This window comes from Ascaphus truei, chromosome 15, assembly GCF_040206685.1.
Source record: "Ascaphus truei isolate aAscTru1 chromosome 15, aAscTru1.hap1, whole genome shotgun sequence".
Lineage (NCBI taxonomy): Eukaryota > Metazoa > Chordata > Amphibia > Anura > Ascaphidae > Ascaphus > Ascaphus truei.
In genome coordinates, this window is record NC_134497.1 from 42959397 (window position 1) to 42979351 (window position 19955).

At 48.7% G+C, this 19955-nt stretch overlaps 1 protein-coding gene across 1 annotated transcript in view; it reads left to right on the forward strand.

The window, feature by feature from the left end:
- Positions 1-19494, forward strand: part of LOC142466873 (uncharacterized) — a 25539-nt gene extending 6045 nt beyond the window's left edge. Inside the window, exons 2-3 of the mRNA XM_075572427.1 lie at positions 10452-10642; positions 16753-19494. Of these exons, the coding sequence (XP_075428542.1) occupies positions 16860-19289 (2430 nt within the window). The 5' untranslated portion in view covers positions 10452-10642; positions 16753-16859 and the 3' untranslated portion in view covers positions 19290-19494. The remainder of the gene's footprint in view (positions 1-10451; positions 10643-16752) is intronic.
- The last annotated feature ends 461 nt before the right edge of the window (positions 19495-19955 follow it).

The window sequence follows — 19955 nt, forward strand, 5'->3', positions numbered from 1 at the left end:
AACAACCCTGGAAAGGATTGAGGACGTCACTGCTCCTGCTCATATAGAGCAAACCAGCCATCCCAGGCGCTTCAAACACAGACCCAGCATAGGTCACACACACACACACACACACACACACACACACACACACACACACACACACACACACACACACACACACACACACACACACACATGTCTCTCTCACACACACACACACACACACATCCAGCATGTCACACACACAGACACACACAAATCCAGCATGTCACACACACACACACACACACACACACACACACACACACACACACACACACACACACACACACACACACACACACATCCAGCATGTCACACACACAGACCCAGCATGTCACACACACAGACCCAGCATGTCACACACACAGACCCAGCATAGCACACACACAGACCCAGCATAGCACACACATAAAGACAGATAGACACAGCATCCTTTGGACACAAGGAGGGAGGGGGGGTCGGGCGGGCTGTGGAGATGGTAATGCATGAGGCAGGGGGAGCACTTACTTCCTCTATAAAAAGCCCTGGAAAGGATTGAGGACGTCACTGCTCCTGCTCATATAGAGCAAACCAGCCAGCCCAGGCACTCAGCACACACACACACACACACCCAGCATGTCACACACACACACACACCCAGCATGTCACACAGACCCAGCATAGCACACACACACAGACACAGCATCCGTTGGACACAAGGAGGGAGTGGGGGGGTCAGTGATGGTGCGTGGGTGCGTGGGCTCCTGATTGGGATCGATGCCGGGCTGGGAGGGGGGGGGTTAGTGATGCTGCTTGGGTGCGTGGGCTCCTGATTGTGATCGATGCCGGGCTGGGGGTCGGGAGGGGGGGGGGGGGGGGTCAGTGATGCTGCTTGGGTGCGTGGGCTCCTGATTGTGATTGATGCCGGGCTGGGGGGTCAGGAGGGGGGGTCAGTGATGCTGCTTGGGTGCGTGGGCTCCTGATTGTGATCGATGCCGGGCTGGGGAGGATGGGAGGGGGGGTCAGTGAGGCAATGGTGTACTGTGGCAACGGTGTACTAACCTTCAAGCAGAATACAAAAGGAAGGATGATTCGTGTGCGTGGGCTTATATAGAGCCTGTAGCTGGCAAAAAAAAAAAAAAACCTTGCATCGCGCCAAGTCCCGTCAAACCAATCAGGAAGAAGGATTTTGAAAAAAAATGTTTTTTTTTTTTTTTTTTTTTTAAACAAGCATAGAACCGCGTGCGCTGCGCGGCCATGAGGCTGAGTCGCCAGGAGGCCAAATCTTGTTGGCCCTGGCGACCTGGCGACCGTATTTGTCGAGCACTGTATATATATATATATATATATATATATATATATATATATATATATATATATATATTAGTGTGTGTGTATGTGTTGTCCTGGAACAGGAATATCTATTTCTGCCCCCTCTGTTCACCCCCCTCCCTTCCTTGCAGCTTCTGCTTGTCAGTTCCTTATTTTCAGCTGCATGTATTTTGCTCGGAACACACACTGTGCCTGTATGTTTTATACAATGTTGCCACCCATGCCTCTGTGCATATAGTCAGTGGGTTGCTATAGTAACCTGTGAGATTTTTCTCAGAATGGGCTATTCTGCCCTCCCTTTCTTGCTGACTGTTAGTCTGTCCCTAGACTATTCCTGTTAACCAGATTCCCCCCACACTTCCTTTTCATTCCTGACTCTGGCTGCGTGAGTACCCTTCTATCATACACTCCTCTTGGCAAGGCCATCTCCTTTTTACCTGCCCTTAACTACAAAGCACCTATAAAGAAGCACTCTCCCATCACTACATAACATCCACAAGTGACTGTATATATTGACACCTTTCCAATAAAGTGAAGAAAACATAGCAGGACTTGGTGTGCTTTGGAAAGAGGGCTGAGTTAAAGCTAACTGGAGCCATTCACACATCACACGTGCCCTGGTTTCAGGATAGTAAAAAGGAGGACCATGTGCTTTGGGGGCACACACAGAAGCTGCTACTCGCAGCCTTTATGCTAAGATACAGAGCAGTCTCTGCACACTGACAACCAAGCAGCTTTACACTGCCAATACAGAGCCAAGCTTCTACAGCAGTACAAGCAAGCAGTTTACACAGCCAATACAGAGCAGTCTCTGCTCACCAGGACAAGCAATCAGCCTCACACACAAGGCATCAGCACTGCAGTCAGACAGTGCACTATACACAGAACTTTGATTGCCATTTCTATTTTGAGTCCACCCTCTGCACAGTGAGGAGCTACCATGTCTACCACCCCTGCGCACGTCCCCACGGCTAGCGCCACTAAGTGCCACACCACAGGACACCCGCCAGGACACAGGTCAGAGCCATCGGACACCTGTGAGTACAGCTACTAGTACGCTGAACGCTGCAGGACGCCATCGGCATCATCTGAGACAGTCGCCCATCGCTGACGCAGGTAACAGACCGCATGCAACATGTACTTGCTAAAGGTCTACACACCTGCAGCATGGCAGAACTCAGATCCTCACCATACATCACGCAGGAGAGTGACCACTCAGACACAGAGACCGCTGCACAACTGCAAACGGCGCAGGGAGGCACAAGGCCTAAACGGACAGTCACACTGACACAAAAAGTGCACGAAAAGCATGAATCTGACATAGACGCACACCACGAAAGGTTAGGGAAGACCTGGGAGGACACTGGTCGTGAAATATGTAACGTTGCAAGTACTAGCGATCAGAAGAAACAGATTAGGCAAGCTACAGCCCAATTGAGGTCAAGTCACAAACGCTACCAAATGCTGTCACAAACATATCTCGCCTACCTAAAAAGAATCAACACGGAAGAAAGCCTCCGCGAACGTGACCAGCAGGAGGCAACTGACCAGGAGTGCGACGGCTTCGTGCAGACCACTATCACTGAGGCCAAAGACCAGAGAAAAGACCTTTTGCTGTAAACTGCATCACAGCGCTCCAGCTCATCCAGACATTCATCAAGGTCAGCAAAATCCGTGCAATCTAATGTGTCCAGCGCAAGCGCAAAGGCCACCCAGGCGCGAGCCAACGCATAGGCCGCACGGGCAAGGGCCGCATACGCTCAGAAAGAGGCAGCCATGAAACTCGAAAGGGCCCGTATACAAGAGGAGGAGCAGACAGAAACTGCTGGTGCTACGACCGCTGCAGCCACTGCCGCCGTAACCCTAGCCGCTGCTCGTAAAAAGACAGAGGTGGACGTTAACCTGGAGGCCCTAAATCAAGAGAGGGAAGCTGCTGCCGCCATAGCCCAAGCCAAAGTCCTAGATGCGGCCGCGAGACAGGATGGCAGGGATCAACCATACAGTCGGGTAGCCTCAGCGGATCCAGTCCAACGCACTAAAGTCTATTTGAGGAGCCTCTTCAGTGTAAATACCAGCGCACCATCTCAACACGATAAGGGTGACACCACAGACACCGAAGACTTGCTAGGTCCACGTGGAAAAGATGCATTTCCTTCGAGGGTACACGCTACGTGGGATAGCCACAGCCGCAACAGTGATCCACACACCAGCGCACACACGGATGCACTCCAACAGGCTCGCAATCCAGGCACACCCACACGAGAAAACACAGCCTCTCACGCTGACCAGCAATCAACACACGTCCACGTCAAGGAAGAGGTGACCACAAGGCCCCTCCCGGCAACCACATCAGAACGCGACCAACACACCAATGCCACAGACCTAACAGACATGGGCAAGTACATGATCCGGCGCGACATGGTGCAAACAGGACTTACCAACTCTGAGAATTACCAAATATGGAAGTTCACATTCAAAGACGCGATCAAGAGCCTGGGCTTCTCCGCAAGGGAAGAACTCAGCCTGCTAACCAAATGGCTGAAGAAAGAATCCATAGAACATGCGAAGAGACTCAGGGCAGCAAACGTGAACCACCCCCAATTAGGTCTCGACTTAGTATGGGAAAGGCTATAGGAGTGCTATGGAAGCCCCGAAGCAGTTGAAGACGCGATCTTCAAAAGAGTCAACGGGATCACAGCCAAGGACTACTCGAAGTTATGAGAGCTCAGGGAACTGCTGCAGGAGCTGGAGTTTGCAAGAACATACCAATCCCTGACAGGTCTTAACGTCCTAGACTCAGCTCGCGGAGTGAGACCCATCTTGGAGAAGCTACCCTACAACCTCCATGAAAGATGGACGTCACAAGGCTCCAAATACAAAAGGGAGAAGCAAGTCGACTTCCCTCCATTATCATTCTTCTTGAGCTTCATCCACGAAGCGGCACGGACAAGGAATGATCCCAGTTTCATCTTAGGTGCGTAGACCACACACAGTGCAAGCAACCTGAGGAATGAGAGACCAGTGGCGAGATACGGTAACGCTAGAACACCTATCTCGGTCCACAGGTTGGTCGTGTACCCCACGATCCAAACGACCACCGACCAGTCGGTCGCTGAAAACAAGAAACCAAGGGACCCAAACAGGGAATGTCCCATTCACAAGAAGCCACACCTACTTAACAGGTGCTTCGGGTTCAGGATGAAAACCATAGAGTAACGCAAGAAGTTACTCAGAGAATTCTGAGTTTGCTTCAGGTGCTGCGATTCCATAACTCACCTAGCGAAAGACTGTAAAGAAGCCATCAAATGTGTAGTGTGCAAAAGTGATAAGCACGTAACATCTCTACATCCAGAGGCGCTGACACTCCACTAACTCAACAACCCATCCTTCATAGCGGAGCGGGGAGGAAGGAGAAGGAGAGCCAACATATGTCACGTCTCAGTGCACTGAGGTTTGCGGAAAAGGATGTGACAAAAGGTCCTGCTCCAAAATATGCCTTGTCACAGTCCACCCACAGGGACAATCTGAGAGGGCTATTCGGATGTATGCAATCATCGACGATCAAAGTAACAGATCATTGGCGAAGACGGAATTCTTCAGCTTGTTCAACGCACAAGACAATGCCTCACTCTACACCCTCAGAACCTGTGCTGGGTTAACTGAGAGAACAGGGAGAAGAGCAACTTGCTACATCATACGTTCAGTGGACAACAGAGTGAAGATAGCTCTCCCCACATTCATCGAGTGCAGTCACCTGGCTGCAAACAGGGACGAGATTCCCACACCCGATGTGGCACGCCATCACCCACACCTCAGAGGGCTATCTAACTACATCCCGCCAGTAGAACAAGGCGCCAAGATCTTGCTGCTTCTCGGTGGGGACATCCTGAGGGTACACAAAGTCTGCAAACAGCGCAACGGACCCCACACGGCTCCATTCGCCCAAAGACTTGACTTAGGATGGGGGATAGTGGAAAATGTGTGCATTGACAAAGGGCACGAACCAGGCTACGTTGACGCCCGCAGAACAGTACTAACAGAATGTGGACACACCTCTCTCCGACCCATGTCATGGCCATATCAAAGCGACAGGAAGGCCAAGCAAAGAGAAGAGACAAGGTCATACCCCTGAGAAAAAAAAAAAAACTTCGCATCAGGGGAATGTGACAATGGTCTAAGATGCTCGGCAGTCCAGATCACTAAGGATGATGAGTCGACTCCACCGAAGGAAGAAAGTAACCTCCTGAAGGCGACCGACAAAAGGATTGTCCGAAGGAAAAGAAACAATCGGACAGTCCTCCTGCGAACTATGGCACGGATAAGACATACAGTCATTCCTCTCCGCAGAATACCAAGTGGCAAATCAGCCAACCGCCACAGCTGGAATAGCCGCAAATGATTGCGCCCTGCAGGTGAAACTACAGGGGCAAAAAGACTGTTCTTTCACACATCTAAAAAGAGACAGTCGCAGAGACATTTCACAAAGGGATTTACATGGGCAAAAGAAACACACACACAGACACACACACACTCACAGACACACACACTCACACTCACTGGGTGGGTATACATTGGAAGGGAAGGGGCCCACCTGTGCAGCTGTTCATCCAGCAGGGCCGGAGGTCGGGCAGCCGGCGGGAGGTTGGGCAGCAAGTCAGGCAGCCTGATGGGAGGTTGGGCAGTCGGGCGGGAGGTGCTGGCAGCCGCACGGGAGGTGCAGGCAGCCGGGCGAGAGGTGTCTCGTGCTCCTCAGCTCCTTGACACTGCGTGACGTCATGAGCGTCATGTTGGCATGTCAACGTGGCGTCTGACGCAGCGCAGCCATTGCAGTAGGAGGAGCCAAATAATGGGATCATATAGTGCAAGCAGGGAAAATTGCGTGCGCTGCTTGGGTGGCCTTTAGGAGGTCGCCACGGGGTCAAATTCAGTCGCCCGGGGTGTGCGGGCGACCGGATATTTCGAACACTGTATGTACAGTATATATGTATGTGTGTGTGGCAGTGGCGGGGATCTCTCTCACTGTACCGCCCTTTTTAGAGGGGGGGAGATCGAAGAGAAGGGAGGAGAGGGAAGACTGCAGCATGGAGAGGAGAGGAAAGATCAGAGAACACATCGCCTGCATCTGTAATGCTGGGAGGTGGTGGGGGAGTTGTGTGTGAACACACACGTACATATATGCGGTCCGTTCCTGACTATTGTGGCAATCACATCCAAAAGGAACCTGTGTCACTAGGTGGAGAGTCGCCTGAGGACACTCCAGACGGTAACACCACAAACAGGAAAGAGGAGTGACGTCATCACAGAGCATTGCCAGCAGAGTAGCGGAGGTTCACAGCAGTGTCGGAGCATGAGTTGGACTCATACAATGCCTGTAACACTTGGATTTTTGTGAGTTTTGAATCGTCGTGCCCAAATTTTATTAAATTTTATATACGTTATCACACGAGGATCGGGCGCTTTTTCTTCTCTTTTTTTGTTAAGTTATGTCATGGGAGGTTGTTGTGCCCAAGAAGAAAGCTACCAGTATCCGGTGAAACAGTTTTGTTGACCATCACAGTTCACATTATTGTTTTTTTTAAATATATTCATATGGACATTTTTTTTTTTACACCATTTTTATTTTATATTATTATTTAATATTTATATCCATTGGCATTGTATATGTTAGATAATCATTTGAATACTAATATTTGCATATGTTTCATACTAGGTAGTATTGTGAGTAGTACCAACAATTAGATTTATTCTGGTGTTTGTAATTAATTATGTGTATTTTATACAATCTGGTATTTGCTCAGCACAACCAGGCGCAATCTCTTTATTTTCTATATACATACAAACACACACACACATGTACAGGGCTCGCCTGGGGTGAGTGCATTTTGTCCGCTGCCATTTTCCTGCATCTTGCTCCTGACACCGCGTTGCCATGACACACACATACCCACCCACTTATGTGTGTGTGTACAGCCCCATCCCTGTCCAGGCGCACACACAATACTGCGACGGGGACATGCGGCTGCTGGAGAAGCCACATGTAACAGGACCACGGCTCGGAAGCGAGCACACGTAAGTGTAACACATATGAATATAAATATGTTCCTCTGACTGCGTTACACAATGATTTAGTGACCCCTCGAGACGAATCTTCGCCGATTGATCATAGGAGAATGGATCGATCTGCAACTAAGCTAATCACTTGTCAGTGTTTGGATTACATTGATGTGCATGCGGAAGGGGACATTTTGAAGTGAAACTTCTTTAGCGGCACATACCACAGAAACATTTGCCTGGCAGTAAATTGCCTTGAAGGTGACGGCATTGCAGGAAGTGACGTCACTGCTGACAGAAGACACCATTAGCAACAGTGTGCCAGCTCCCAGCAGTTACTGGAGAGGACGAACGACCAACCACACCCCACTTCCCCCACCTGTGCTCAGCTCCCCCGATATCTCCTGCTCTTCGGACGGCTCTCCTGTCGCCACAGACACACTGACTGACGTGCGCACACACAGTGATAAAAACCCACAGTGACTCAAACACAGTGACGCGCACACACAAATACAGACTGACGTGCGCACACTTACTGACGCGGACATGCACAGTGACAGATGCGCATACACAGTGATACACACATGTAGATACAAGGAAAACCAAAAAGGTTTACCAATCCGGCGCTCAAAGAGTCAATAAGGTTGCTGAATCCTGCTCATGTGATAAATGTATGTAAATAGGGCCACGGCTAATTTTCAATGTAGACTTGTGAAAGTAAGCAGTCTCTCTTAACAATTGGCTCTCACCAGAGCTCTAGTATTATTGAGAATAGAGTGACTCACGGTTTGTGAAGAAAATGCTGCCGGGCCCGTAAATGTTGTACTCCTCCATCGAGCAGGTACACCGCGATCCACCAGGTGACTCCTCCGTCCCGGTGAATGATCTGACCAGCGGTGCCTGAACTGATCAGTTGATGCAGCAACCCGGCATGCTACAGGAAGCAACCTGAATACAATGATACTCCTCCCACAGGAGAAAGAAACTGTTTTGACAAAGTGCTTCAGTGTGAAACGCGTCAGAGGATCCGCCAGAACTACACCACTATGCTCCAATAAAAAAAATTCTAGTCACCATTTCAGCCTTTGCAATTTTTCTATTTGGCGGTGCATCGTTTCTTTCTCCTGTGGGAGGAGTATCATTGTATCCAGTGATACACACACTGACGCGCACATGCACAGGGTTACACACATACACTGATGCGCGCACGCTGACTGATGATGCACAGCCATACACACACACAGTGACGCACACTCACACACACTGTCACGGGAGACCAGGCAGTTTATACCTTTTTATACCAGTACCATTCATTGAGCAAAACAGGTAATGAAATAGATTTTTGTTTATTCACTAAAATAGGCATACACACAGTGGAACACAAACTACAGGCAAAAAGACACACTTACTTGGGAACTGGTGTAAAATAAAACCTAGACTTTCCTAGTTGCTGGGAATCCTAAATAAGTATTTTCCCCTGACCGGGACTTCGCCCGCAATGTCCTGGAACTGAAATCAGCCTGCAGTTCCAGACGCCACCGCTCCCCTCTCTCTACCCCCACACCGAGCACACAGGATCTTCTCCTCTTCGGCCAGGAGATGCGCTGTCTCCCCGACGCTCCGCCGGAGGGATTAGAGGGAGGGGATAGCTGGAGCACACACTCCACCCCAGCTCCACACTTGAAGGACACAAACACACACAGTGATATAAACACACAGTGCGCTTACTGACTCGAACACAGACACACAGTGATATATACACTGACTCACGCAGTGATGCACACAGGGTGACGTACACACTAACTAATGCGCACACACAGTGACACAGTGATACACACATACACAGGCGCGCACAGTAACGCACACCCACAAACACGAGGAATTCACAGTTAATATAAATAAAGTGCAAATATAACACACTTTCTACAGTAAGTCAAACTTTTTTGTGTTTTGGCACTGAAATTGTGTTTTTTGATTTTTAATTAAAAACATCACATCACAAATACAATTTCCGTGACAAAACACAAAGAAGTTTCACTTAAAATACGCGTGGTCGGCACACACTTTTTTTTTTTAACTGCTACTTTAAATCCAACCTAGAGGCGGGAAAATGTGAAATCTCTTGGAGTACACGACTTCCATGAAAAGGATGAAATCAACATTTAACCCTTTGGGTGCCCTTGTGATGTAGTTGCTATGTCACCGTGTCTGGCCCATGATGTAATAGCTACATCATAGTAATCCTGCTGGTTTTCCTAGGGGAGATGTAATTCTGTGCTCCTGTGCAGAGCAGGACGAATCTATCACTATGTGGGATGAAAGGGAGGGGGTCTCCCCGTCCGTCCTGTCATCAGTAGGGAGCGATCACGTGACCCCTCCGTCACTCAAAGGGTTAAAATAACTGTTTTACTTATTTGTGTATTGTGAAAGAAATCCTGTTCTGTATTTCTCCAGGAACATTTATGTGTTTGACTAATGAGGGCTTTATAATTACTTTTTCTATGGAAGTGTTATGTTTTTTGTTTGCTTAACGGGTTTTTTAACTTAACAATTGGCTACATTTTACCTATTAAATATGCCAGTGTTGTTGGTTCACGTTCTTCCTAGGAGGTACTGTCCCTTTAAATACCATTTTCCTACTCTGCTTCAGTTTAAATAAATCCTGAGATTACAAACCCAAAAGTGTTTGTACAATTCGCCTTTTCTCCTTGCTAGCTATCCTAAGCGCTCCTTTTCCTCTCACCGCACACAAGTCTTTCCCTGTCTTAGGAACGCAGGGACACACTTTTCAAAGCCTTATTTAACCAGAGACAGCTGTTGACATTATGGATAACTTTGGTTGCTGTCACCTACAATACTTTACGTAGTTTTCAGGGCAGCTAATGCCACGTCTATATTCCTCAGACTATTACTCTGTGACCATTACCATCACTTATTGTCTTTCCAAATCCTTGCAAGAAGAAAAAAAAGACAAGTCACATTATTAACAAGGTGTATCTTTTTTTCAGCTCTTCCTTTATAAAATAGACATTACTTTGAGACCTCACTAACTGTCCCAATTTTAGGTTTGTAAATTGAGTGAGAAACGAGGAAGAACAGAACCTTGTGGCGTTGCAGTACCATAGGAAAATCTACTACAGAACCTGCACAGACCTCCCCTCACACACACAGCTCCTGGTCTGGTATGGAGATGAATATGGGAAAGAGCTTGGTATCACCTGGGGTACGCTGCAGAAAAGTACCGTGCCAGCACTAGGTAATCAGGAATATGTGTATCGTGTGGTTTTTACATCTCTAGTGTCTTGTTAGTGAAGTTAAATTGCAAATATTGATAGATCTGCATACACCATCACGGATCAACTAGAACTTAATATCACTAAACATGACTTTAGTCAAAGGGTCGAATACATGAAGCTGCGGTAACACAAAATGCTGTATTACCACCTATATAAAAGTGCCTTATTATTATCGTCAATGAATCAGCGTTGCAGCGCCAAAAATAAAGCACTATTTATCGGACCTGTGAAAAGCTTCGAATCTGATACAAAACAGTCATAATGCCGCATTTTCACGTAAAACTTGCCATACAGCAAGTTACGATATTTATCGGAACGGGATGAACGGCAGAAATACCGCAAATATTTTATCACCTACTCCAGGCTGGCGTTAGCCCTGTCTTTCCTGTGTATATAATGGCCATAAAACTGCATATTATACACATAGGCAAGATAAGCTAAACCAACATGGAATAGTTGATAAAATAGTTATTAAAATACATTACAGTACATATTAACCCCTTAGTAGTTCACTGGTCAACTAGTCATTGGTTTTCATGACTAGCTGACCACAAAGGAGATAATATACACATTACACTACTTAACCCCCTTTGCAACCTTAGTCGCTAGTATTGCATGGTTAGTTCTTGGTTTGTCCCGCAGGCATAAACAAAACACTACGACTCAGATATATCAAATTCTGTTAAAGTGGAGGTAATATTGCAGCTGGGGAAATAATAAATTATTGGGTGTTATTACCACAATTTTAAGGTGGTATATATCACGATTGTGGTAATAATTTACTAGGTGTGACATTTGGGCCAATCTCGCGATATGGGAATTAACGCGACCGTTAATGTGTTAAATACCGCATTGGGTTAATATTTCTATAATTGGCTTCTGTAATGTCTATTATTACAGAAACCTATGATCAAAATAAAGAAAAAATGGGGAATAAACCCCAAATCCGGATGCTGCAACTAGAGAAGATATTCCTTTTAATCCATAGTACACAGAGAGAGAATCAAATGAAGCATGGATAAAAGCAATTAGTCCACTGTAAATGATCCAAGCGTGACCAGACTCACTCAGGGTGGGGGACTATAACGCAGAAACACTGGTAGAAGTATAAAAGGTCACGCAAAAAACGTGACCCAGAATAAGTCACAGAATCCAGTAACTGATATCCTCTCTTACACCCTGTGTCCCACGCTACATAAATCAGCTGGCAAGTACTCACAATATGATGATTGAATGGCCGGGTGATGCTGATATAGAAACAGCGTTGCTCCAAGCTCAGGTTGTCTCGGCATGCTGCTGCCAATAGCTTTAGTATAGAAGAGGAAAAACACAGTCTAGGCAGTCACTGCTCTCCATAAACAATCCAAGCGCAATTAGTAAAAGAAAAAAGCTTTATTTAATAGAAAATAGAAATCAGTAGAGGGTAGAAAAAACATCTTACGCGTTTCGTCCTGACAAAATGACTTTATCAAAGAGTACAAAAAACTTTACACACAGCTGCCATGCCGCGCATGCGCAGTTGTGATGGCGCCGCTGACGGACGCCACACATGCGCAGAAGCGGCTGGCAACGGCGTCGTTCCCCCCACGCACGTTCGCAGACCCCCTGCGGTGTTGCGGTGACATACGGCGCAACACACGCGCGGCACAGGGGCTCGGCGCCGGCTCCTGGAAGAAAGGGTGACCCGGGCGGCGCGCATGTACCCTGCGGGGGGGGGGGGAAGGGTGTGCGCAGAATTTGTTGCGGGGGGGGTGCGCAGGATTTGTGAAGGGGGGGGGTGCGCAGGATTTGTGAAGGAAGGGGTGCGTAGGATTTGTGAAGGGGGGGGGCGCAGAAGGGGAGGGGGAGAAGTGGTGCGCAATTTTACACCCACCCCTGGCTGCAGCAGGACACACACACTGACTGCCCCCCCCCACACACACACACACACTGACTGACTGACTGACTGACTGACTGACTGACTGACCGACCCACCCACACCTCCCCACACACTGACTGACCCACCCACACCTCCCCACACACTGACTGACCCACCCACACCTCCCCACACACTGACTGACCCACCCACACCTCCCCACACACTGACTGACCCACCCACACCTCCCCACACACTGACTGACCCAACCACACCTCCCCACACACTGACTGACCCACCCACACCTCCCCACACACTGACTCCCCCCCCCACACACTGACTCACCCACCCACACCTCCTCACACACTGACTCACTCACCCACACCTCCCCACACACTGACACACTCACCCACACCTCCCCACACACTGACTCACCCACCCACACCTCCCCACACACTGACTCACCCACCCACACCTCCCCACACACTGACTCACTCACCCACACCTCCCCACACACTGACTGACCCACCCACACCTCCCCACACACTGACTGACCCACCCACACCTCCCCACACACTGACTGACCCACCCACACCTCACCACACACTGACTGACACACACTGACTGACCCACCCACACCTCCCCACACACTGACTAACCCACCCACACCTCCCCACACACTGACTGACCCACCCACACCTCCCCACACACTGACTGACCCACCCACACCTCCCCACACACTGACTCCCCCCCCCACACACTGACTCACCCACCCACCCACACCTCCTCACACACTGACTCACCCACCCACACCTCCCCACACACTGACTCACTCACCCACACCTCCCCACACACTGACACCCACCCACACCTCCCCACACACTGACTCACCCACCCACACCTCCCCACACACTGACTCACCCACCCACACCTCCCCACACACTGACTCACCCACCCACACTGACTGACCCACCCACACCTCCCCGCACACTGACTGACTGACCCAAAAGCACACTGACTGACTGACCCACCCACCCCTCCCCGCACACTGACTGACTGACCCACCCACCCACACCTCCCCGCACACTGAATGACTGACCCACCCACCCACCCACACCTCCCCGCACACTGACTACCCCACCCACCCACACCTCCCCGCACACTGACTACCTGACCCACCCACACCTCCCCGCACACTGACTACCTAACCCACCCACACCTCCCCGCACACTGACTGACCCACCCACACCTCCCCGCACACTGACTGACCCACCCACACCTCCCCGCACACTGACTGACCCACCCACACCTCCCCACACACTGACTGACCCACCCACACCTCACCACACACTGACTGACCCACCCACACCTCCCCACACACTGACTGACCCACCCACACCTCCCCACACACTGACTGACCCACCCACACCTCCCCACACACTGACTGACCCACCCACACCTCCCCACACACTGACTGACCCACCCACACCTCCCCACACACTGACCCCCCCCCACACACTGACTCACCCACCCACACCTCCTCACACACTGACTCACCCACCCACACCTCCCCACACACTGACTCACCCACCCACACCTCCCCACACACTGACTCACCCACACACACCTCCCCACACACTGACTCACCCACCCACACCTCCCCACACACTGACTCACCCACCCACACCTCCCCACACACTGACTCACTCACCCACACCTCCCCACACACTGACTCACTCACCCACACCTCCCCACACACTGACTCACCCACCCACACCTCCCCACACACTGACTCACCCACCCACACCTCCCCCACACACTGACTCACCCACCCACACCTCCCCACACACTGACTCACCCACCCACACCTCCCCACACACTGACTCACCCACCCACACCTCCCCGCACACTGACTGACTGACCCAAAAGCACACTGACTGACTGACCCACCCACCCACCCCTCCCCGCACACTGACTGACTGACCCACCCACCCCTCCCCGCACACTGACTGACTGACCCACCCACCCACCCCTCCCCGCACACTGACTGACTCACCCACCCACCCCTCCCCGCACACTGACTGACTGACCCACCCACCCACACCTCCCTGCACAATGACTGACTGACCCACCCACCCACACCTCCCTGCACACTGACTGACCCACCCACCCACACCTCCCCGCACACTGACTGACCCACCCACCCACACCTCCCTGCACACTGACTGACCCACCCACACACCCCCACACACTCTGACCCACCCACACCTCCCCCACACACTGACTGACACACACACTGACTTACACATACACACTGACACAAATACACATACACACTGACTGACACACATACACACACACACACTGACTGACTGACACACACACACACACACACACACACACTGACTTACACATACACACTGACTGACACAGATACACATACACACTGACTGACTGACACACATACACACACACACACACACACTGACTGACATACACACACACACACACACTGACTGACACACATACACACACACTGACTGACACACATACACACACACTGACTGACACATATACACACACACTGACTGACACACATACACACACTGACTGACACACATACACACACACTGACACACATACACACAAGGAATTCACACTTAGTGCAAATAGCTATTACAGGGGATGTGTGCCGAGCAAGCTCATTCTAAGTCAAATTTATTTGCGTTTTGTCACTGAAATTGTATTTTGATTTTTAATTAAAACATCACCAACACAAATACAATTTCTGTGACAAAAGTCAAAGAAGTTTCACTTACTATGCGCGTGCACAGCACACACAGCTTTTTTTTTTCTTTTACTAATTGCGCTTGGATTGTTTATGGAGACCAGTGACCGCCCCGACTCTGTTTTTCCTCTTCTATGATCAAAATAACATTAACCCGTTTCATGCCTGTGCTTACTGTATACCACAGGTACCAAAGGGGTTATACTTTATTTAAAAAAAACATTACCTAACCCTGTTGACCCCGTTAGTGGGCAGTAAATTATTGCCATTCTAGTGGCTAAGGAAATTAAGGGGTTAACCTCTCTCACCACCACCTGCACCCATCACAGAAATCCTAACCACCCTCCCTGGGGCACCTACTGCCATCACCCACATCCCCTACCTCCTCCCACCTTTTAGACTAATGCCCAATATCCCTATTAGACAAAGGTGGTTTTAAACATTAACAAAAATATATTCACGTTTAAAACAAAACAAAAAAGAACATTCAAAATACTTTTCACACATAGTCAATGGTTTATCGCCATGGATAAGTAGGCCCTCGCAATGGGGGGCCCAGATATACACATTGGCGATTAAATGGTAACCAATAATATATACATCAACAATATTAAAATATATTAATAACCCCCCTTCATTACCTCAGTGGATAACCGCTATGGTAATGAAGGGAATTGGTGGATGTACCATGTGATGATGATTGCCATGTTTTGGGTGCTGGGAAGTCACCTTAAATGGAGGAAATCACATTCCATTTTCCATTTTTTGGAATCATATTCCATGATTTTGCATCGTTTTTGTGTTTGCATTGTCCCCACCAGCATTGTATGTATATGTTATGTATTTAATAAAATGCAATGTTCGTATGGTGGAGAATCAGTAATACAAGTACAGACTCCTTGTTCCCTAAAAAATAACCTTTAAACAATTGTATTAAAAAATTAACACAGTTCTGGAATTCACTGAATAATACTGGTATAGCTTAATTAAGTCTGAATAACATATGTGATGTCAAATACAATAATTGGGCACTTGGTTCCTGATTTAACAATGGAGATTTAGCAGAAAGTTGGGTCATCTTATAACTATTAGAGACCTGATACATGGTGCGGGAACGGGAACACCCGGTGACTGATATTTGAGCTTCTAATGAGACACGTATTCTATTTATTGTACAAACAGTTTTTAATTATACCTTCACAATTTCCTTTTAAATCGTTAAATATTATGATCCACTTTAAATGTATTATCCACTACATCTACTCTCCGGCCCTAATGCTGCACATGCTGTGCTAAACCCTTCATTTTTACAATGTACATCTACAGTTTACTGTCATCCTCAACTTTTTGGGATATGCCAATGTACCTCTCTTTCATGATCTTTTGTAAGACAGTTTGTGTAACAGTGATTTTTTTGTCTCGTCTAGTACAAAGTCAAGCACCAATAATCCCCCCATGCCAGCACTGCAAGGTTGCTTTTAGCAGTCAGGATTACCTCCTCAAATATCTGAAGTTCAAACACCCAAATGAGTATATGGAAAAGAAGAGGACAGAACAATCTTGCAACATTCCAATAAATATGACAGAAAATGCATCTTTCAACCAGTCAAGGCAATTAATAAACATTGTAACTGCTTCTCATTCCAAAAAATATGTATTAGCAGCTGCCATAGGAAAAAATCTTGGAGAAAGTAGGAAGAGTCTGACTTGGTTATCAGACCAGAACCTACAGAAGAGGACACAGACTGGGGAGAGACCGCATGTATGTGTGGAATGTGGTAAAGGATTCAGTGATTTATCCAGCCTAAACACATACAAGAGGACACACACAGGGGAGAGATCGCATGTATGTGGGGAATGTGGGAAGGGATTTAGTTGGTTATCCCACCTTAACACACACAAAAGGACACACACAGGGGAGACACCGCATGTATGTGGGGAATGTGGAAAGGGATTCAGCTACTTATCCAGCCTGAACACACATAAGAGGACACAAACAGGGGAGAGACCACATGTATGTGGGGAATGTGGGAAGGGATTTAGTCGGTTATCCAGCCTTTACATGCACAAGAGGACACACACAGGGGAGAGACCGCATGTATGTGGGGAATGTGGGAAGGGATTTAGTGCGTCATCCCACCTGAATATACACAAGAGGACACACACAGGGGAGAGACCACATGTTTGTGGAGAATGTGGGAAGGGATTTAGTCAGTTATCCAGCCTGAACATACACCTGAGGACACACACAGGGGAGAGACCGCATGTATGTGGGGAATGTGGGAAGAGATTTAGTGACTTATCCAGCTTGCGGATACACAAGAGGACACACACAGGGGAGAGACCGCATGTATGTGGGGAATGTGGGAAGGGATTTAGTCGGTTATCACATCTGAACAAACACAAAAGGACACACACAGGGGAGAGACCGCATGTATGTGGGGAATGTGGGAAGGGATTTAGTGATGTATCCAACCTGAACACACACATGAGGACACACACAGGGGAGAGACCACATGTATGTGGGAAATGTGGGAAGGGATTTAGTGACTTATCCAGCCTGAACAGACACATGAGGACACACACAGGGGAGAGACCACATATATGTGGGGAATGTGGGAATGGATTTAGTCGGTTATCACATCTGAACACACACACAATGACACACACAGGGGAGAGACCACATATATGTGGGGAATGTGGGAATGGATTTAGTCGGTTATCACATCTGAACACACACACAATGACACACACAGGGGAGACACCGCATGTATGTGGGGAATGTGGAAAGGGATTCAGCTACTTATCCAGCCTGAACACACATAAGAGGACACACACAGGGGAGAGACCACATGTATGTGGGGAATGTGGGAAGGGATTTAGTCGGTTATCCAGCCTTTACATGCACAAGAGGACACACACAGGGGAGAGACCCCATGTATGTGGGGAATGTGGGAAGGGATTTAGTCGGTTATCCAATCTGAACACACACAAGAGGACACACACAGGGGAGAGACCGCATGTTTGTGGAGAATGTGGGAAGGGATTTAGTCAGTTATCCAGCCTGAACATACACCTGAGGACACACACAGGGGAGAGACCGCATGTATGTGGGGAATGTGGGAAGAGATTTAGTGACTTATCCAGCTTGCGGATACACAAGAGGACACATACAGGGGAGAGACCGCATGTATGTGGGGAATGTGGGAAGAGATTTAGTGACTTATCCAGCTTGCGGATACACAAGAGGACACACACAGGGGAGAGACCGCATGTATGTGGGGAATGTGGGAAGGGATTTAGTCGGTTATCACATCTGAACAAACACAAAAGGACACACACAGGGGAGAGACCGCATGTATGTGGGGAATGTGGGAAGGGATTTAGTGATGTATCCAACCTGAACACACACATGAGGACACACACAGGGGAGAGACCACATGTATGTGGGAAATGTGGGAAGGGATTTAGTGACTTATCCAGCCTGAACAGACACATGAGGACACACACAGGGGAGAGACCACATATATGTGGGGAATGTGGGAATGGATTTAGTCGGTTATCACATCTGAACACACACACAATGACACACACAGGGGAGAGACCACATATATGTGGGGAATGTGGGAATGGATTTAGTCGGTTATCACATCTGAACACACACACAATGACACACACAGGGGAGACACCGCATGTATGTGGGGAATGTGGAAAGGGATTCAGCTACTTATCCAGCCTGAACACACACATGATGACACACACAGGGGAGAGACCACATGTATGTGGGGAATGTGGGAAGGGATTTAGTCGGTTATCCAGCCTTTACATGCACAAGAGGACACACACAGGGGAGAGACCCCATGTATGTGGGGAATGTGGGAAAGGATTTAGTCAGTTATCACATCTGAACACACACAAGAGGACACACACAGGGTCTGTTTTCTCTAAAGCCAGGCATGTTTAAGGATAAAGAAAGTCATAACTTTTTTATGCAGGTTATTTGTATCCTTATTATTGTAGTTTTATGTAAAGAAAAATGCTGTTCTAATAAATGTGCGTTCCCATTATGCTGAAGCGGTCTGTAGCCTCACTCTGCTTTGAATCGGAATAGTTTTGCCACAACTAATTGTCTTTTTTGGGGTAAGGGCTTAAGGTAGGGGGTTTTAGGGTAAGGGCTTGAGGTATAGGGTTTTAGGGTAAGGGGGGGGGGGCTTAGGATATAGGGTTCTAGGGTTGGGAGTTTCGGCACTTACCTTAGCAGCGAAGTGGCCAGTGGTGGCGTGCATTGTGGCAAAACAGATGCAACCAAAATGTCCTAGAATGTCCTGTGAATACTGAGGTGGAGGACAGAGACAGACTAACGTCCCCAGTGAGGGACATTAATGCAGCCGGCTTTACAACCTGTATGTCATGTTCCTTTTAGAGAGCAGCAAGCAGGGCCTCCCGCAGGGGGGGGGACAGCTGTCCCAGGCCCAATGGCTGTGGGAGGGCCGGAGGGCGACGGTGCAAGTACCCCCGACCTCTGGCCAGGCCCATCTACCAGTCACGACCAGGCTCCAGCTCCATCAGCTACAGCCTCTTCCTTTCTCTTTGTCCCACGCCGAGCTTCCAATGTTGGGGGCATGCAACG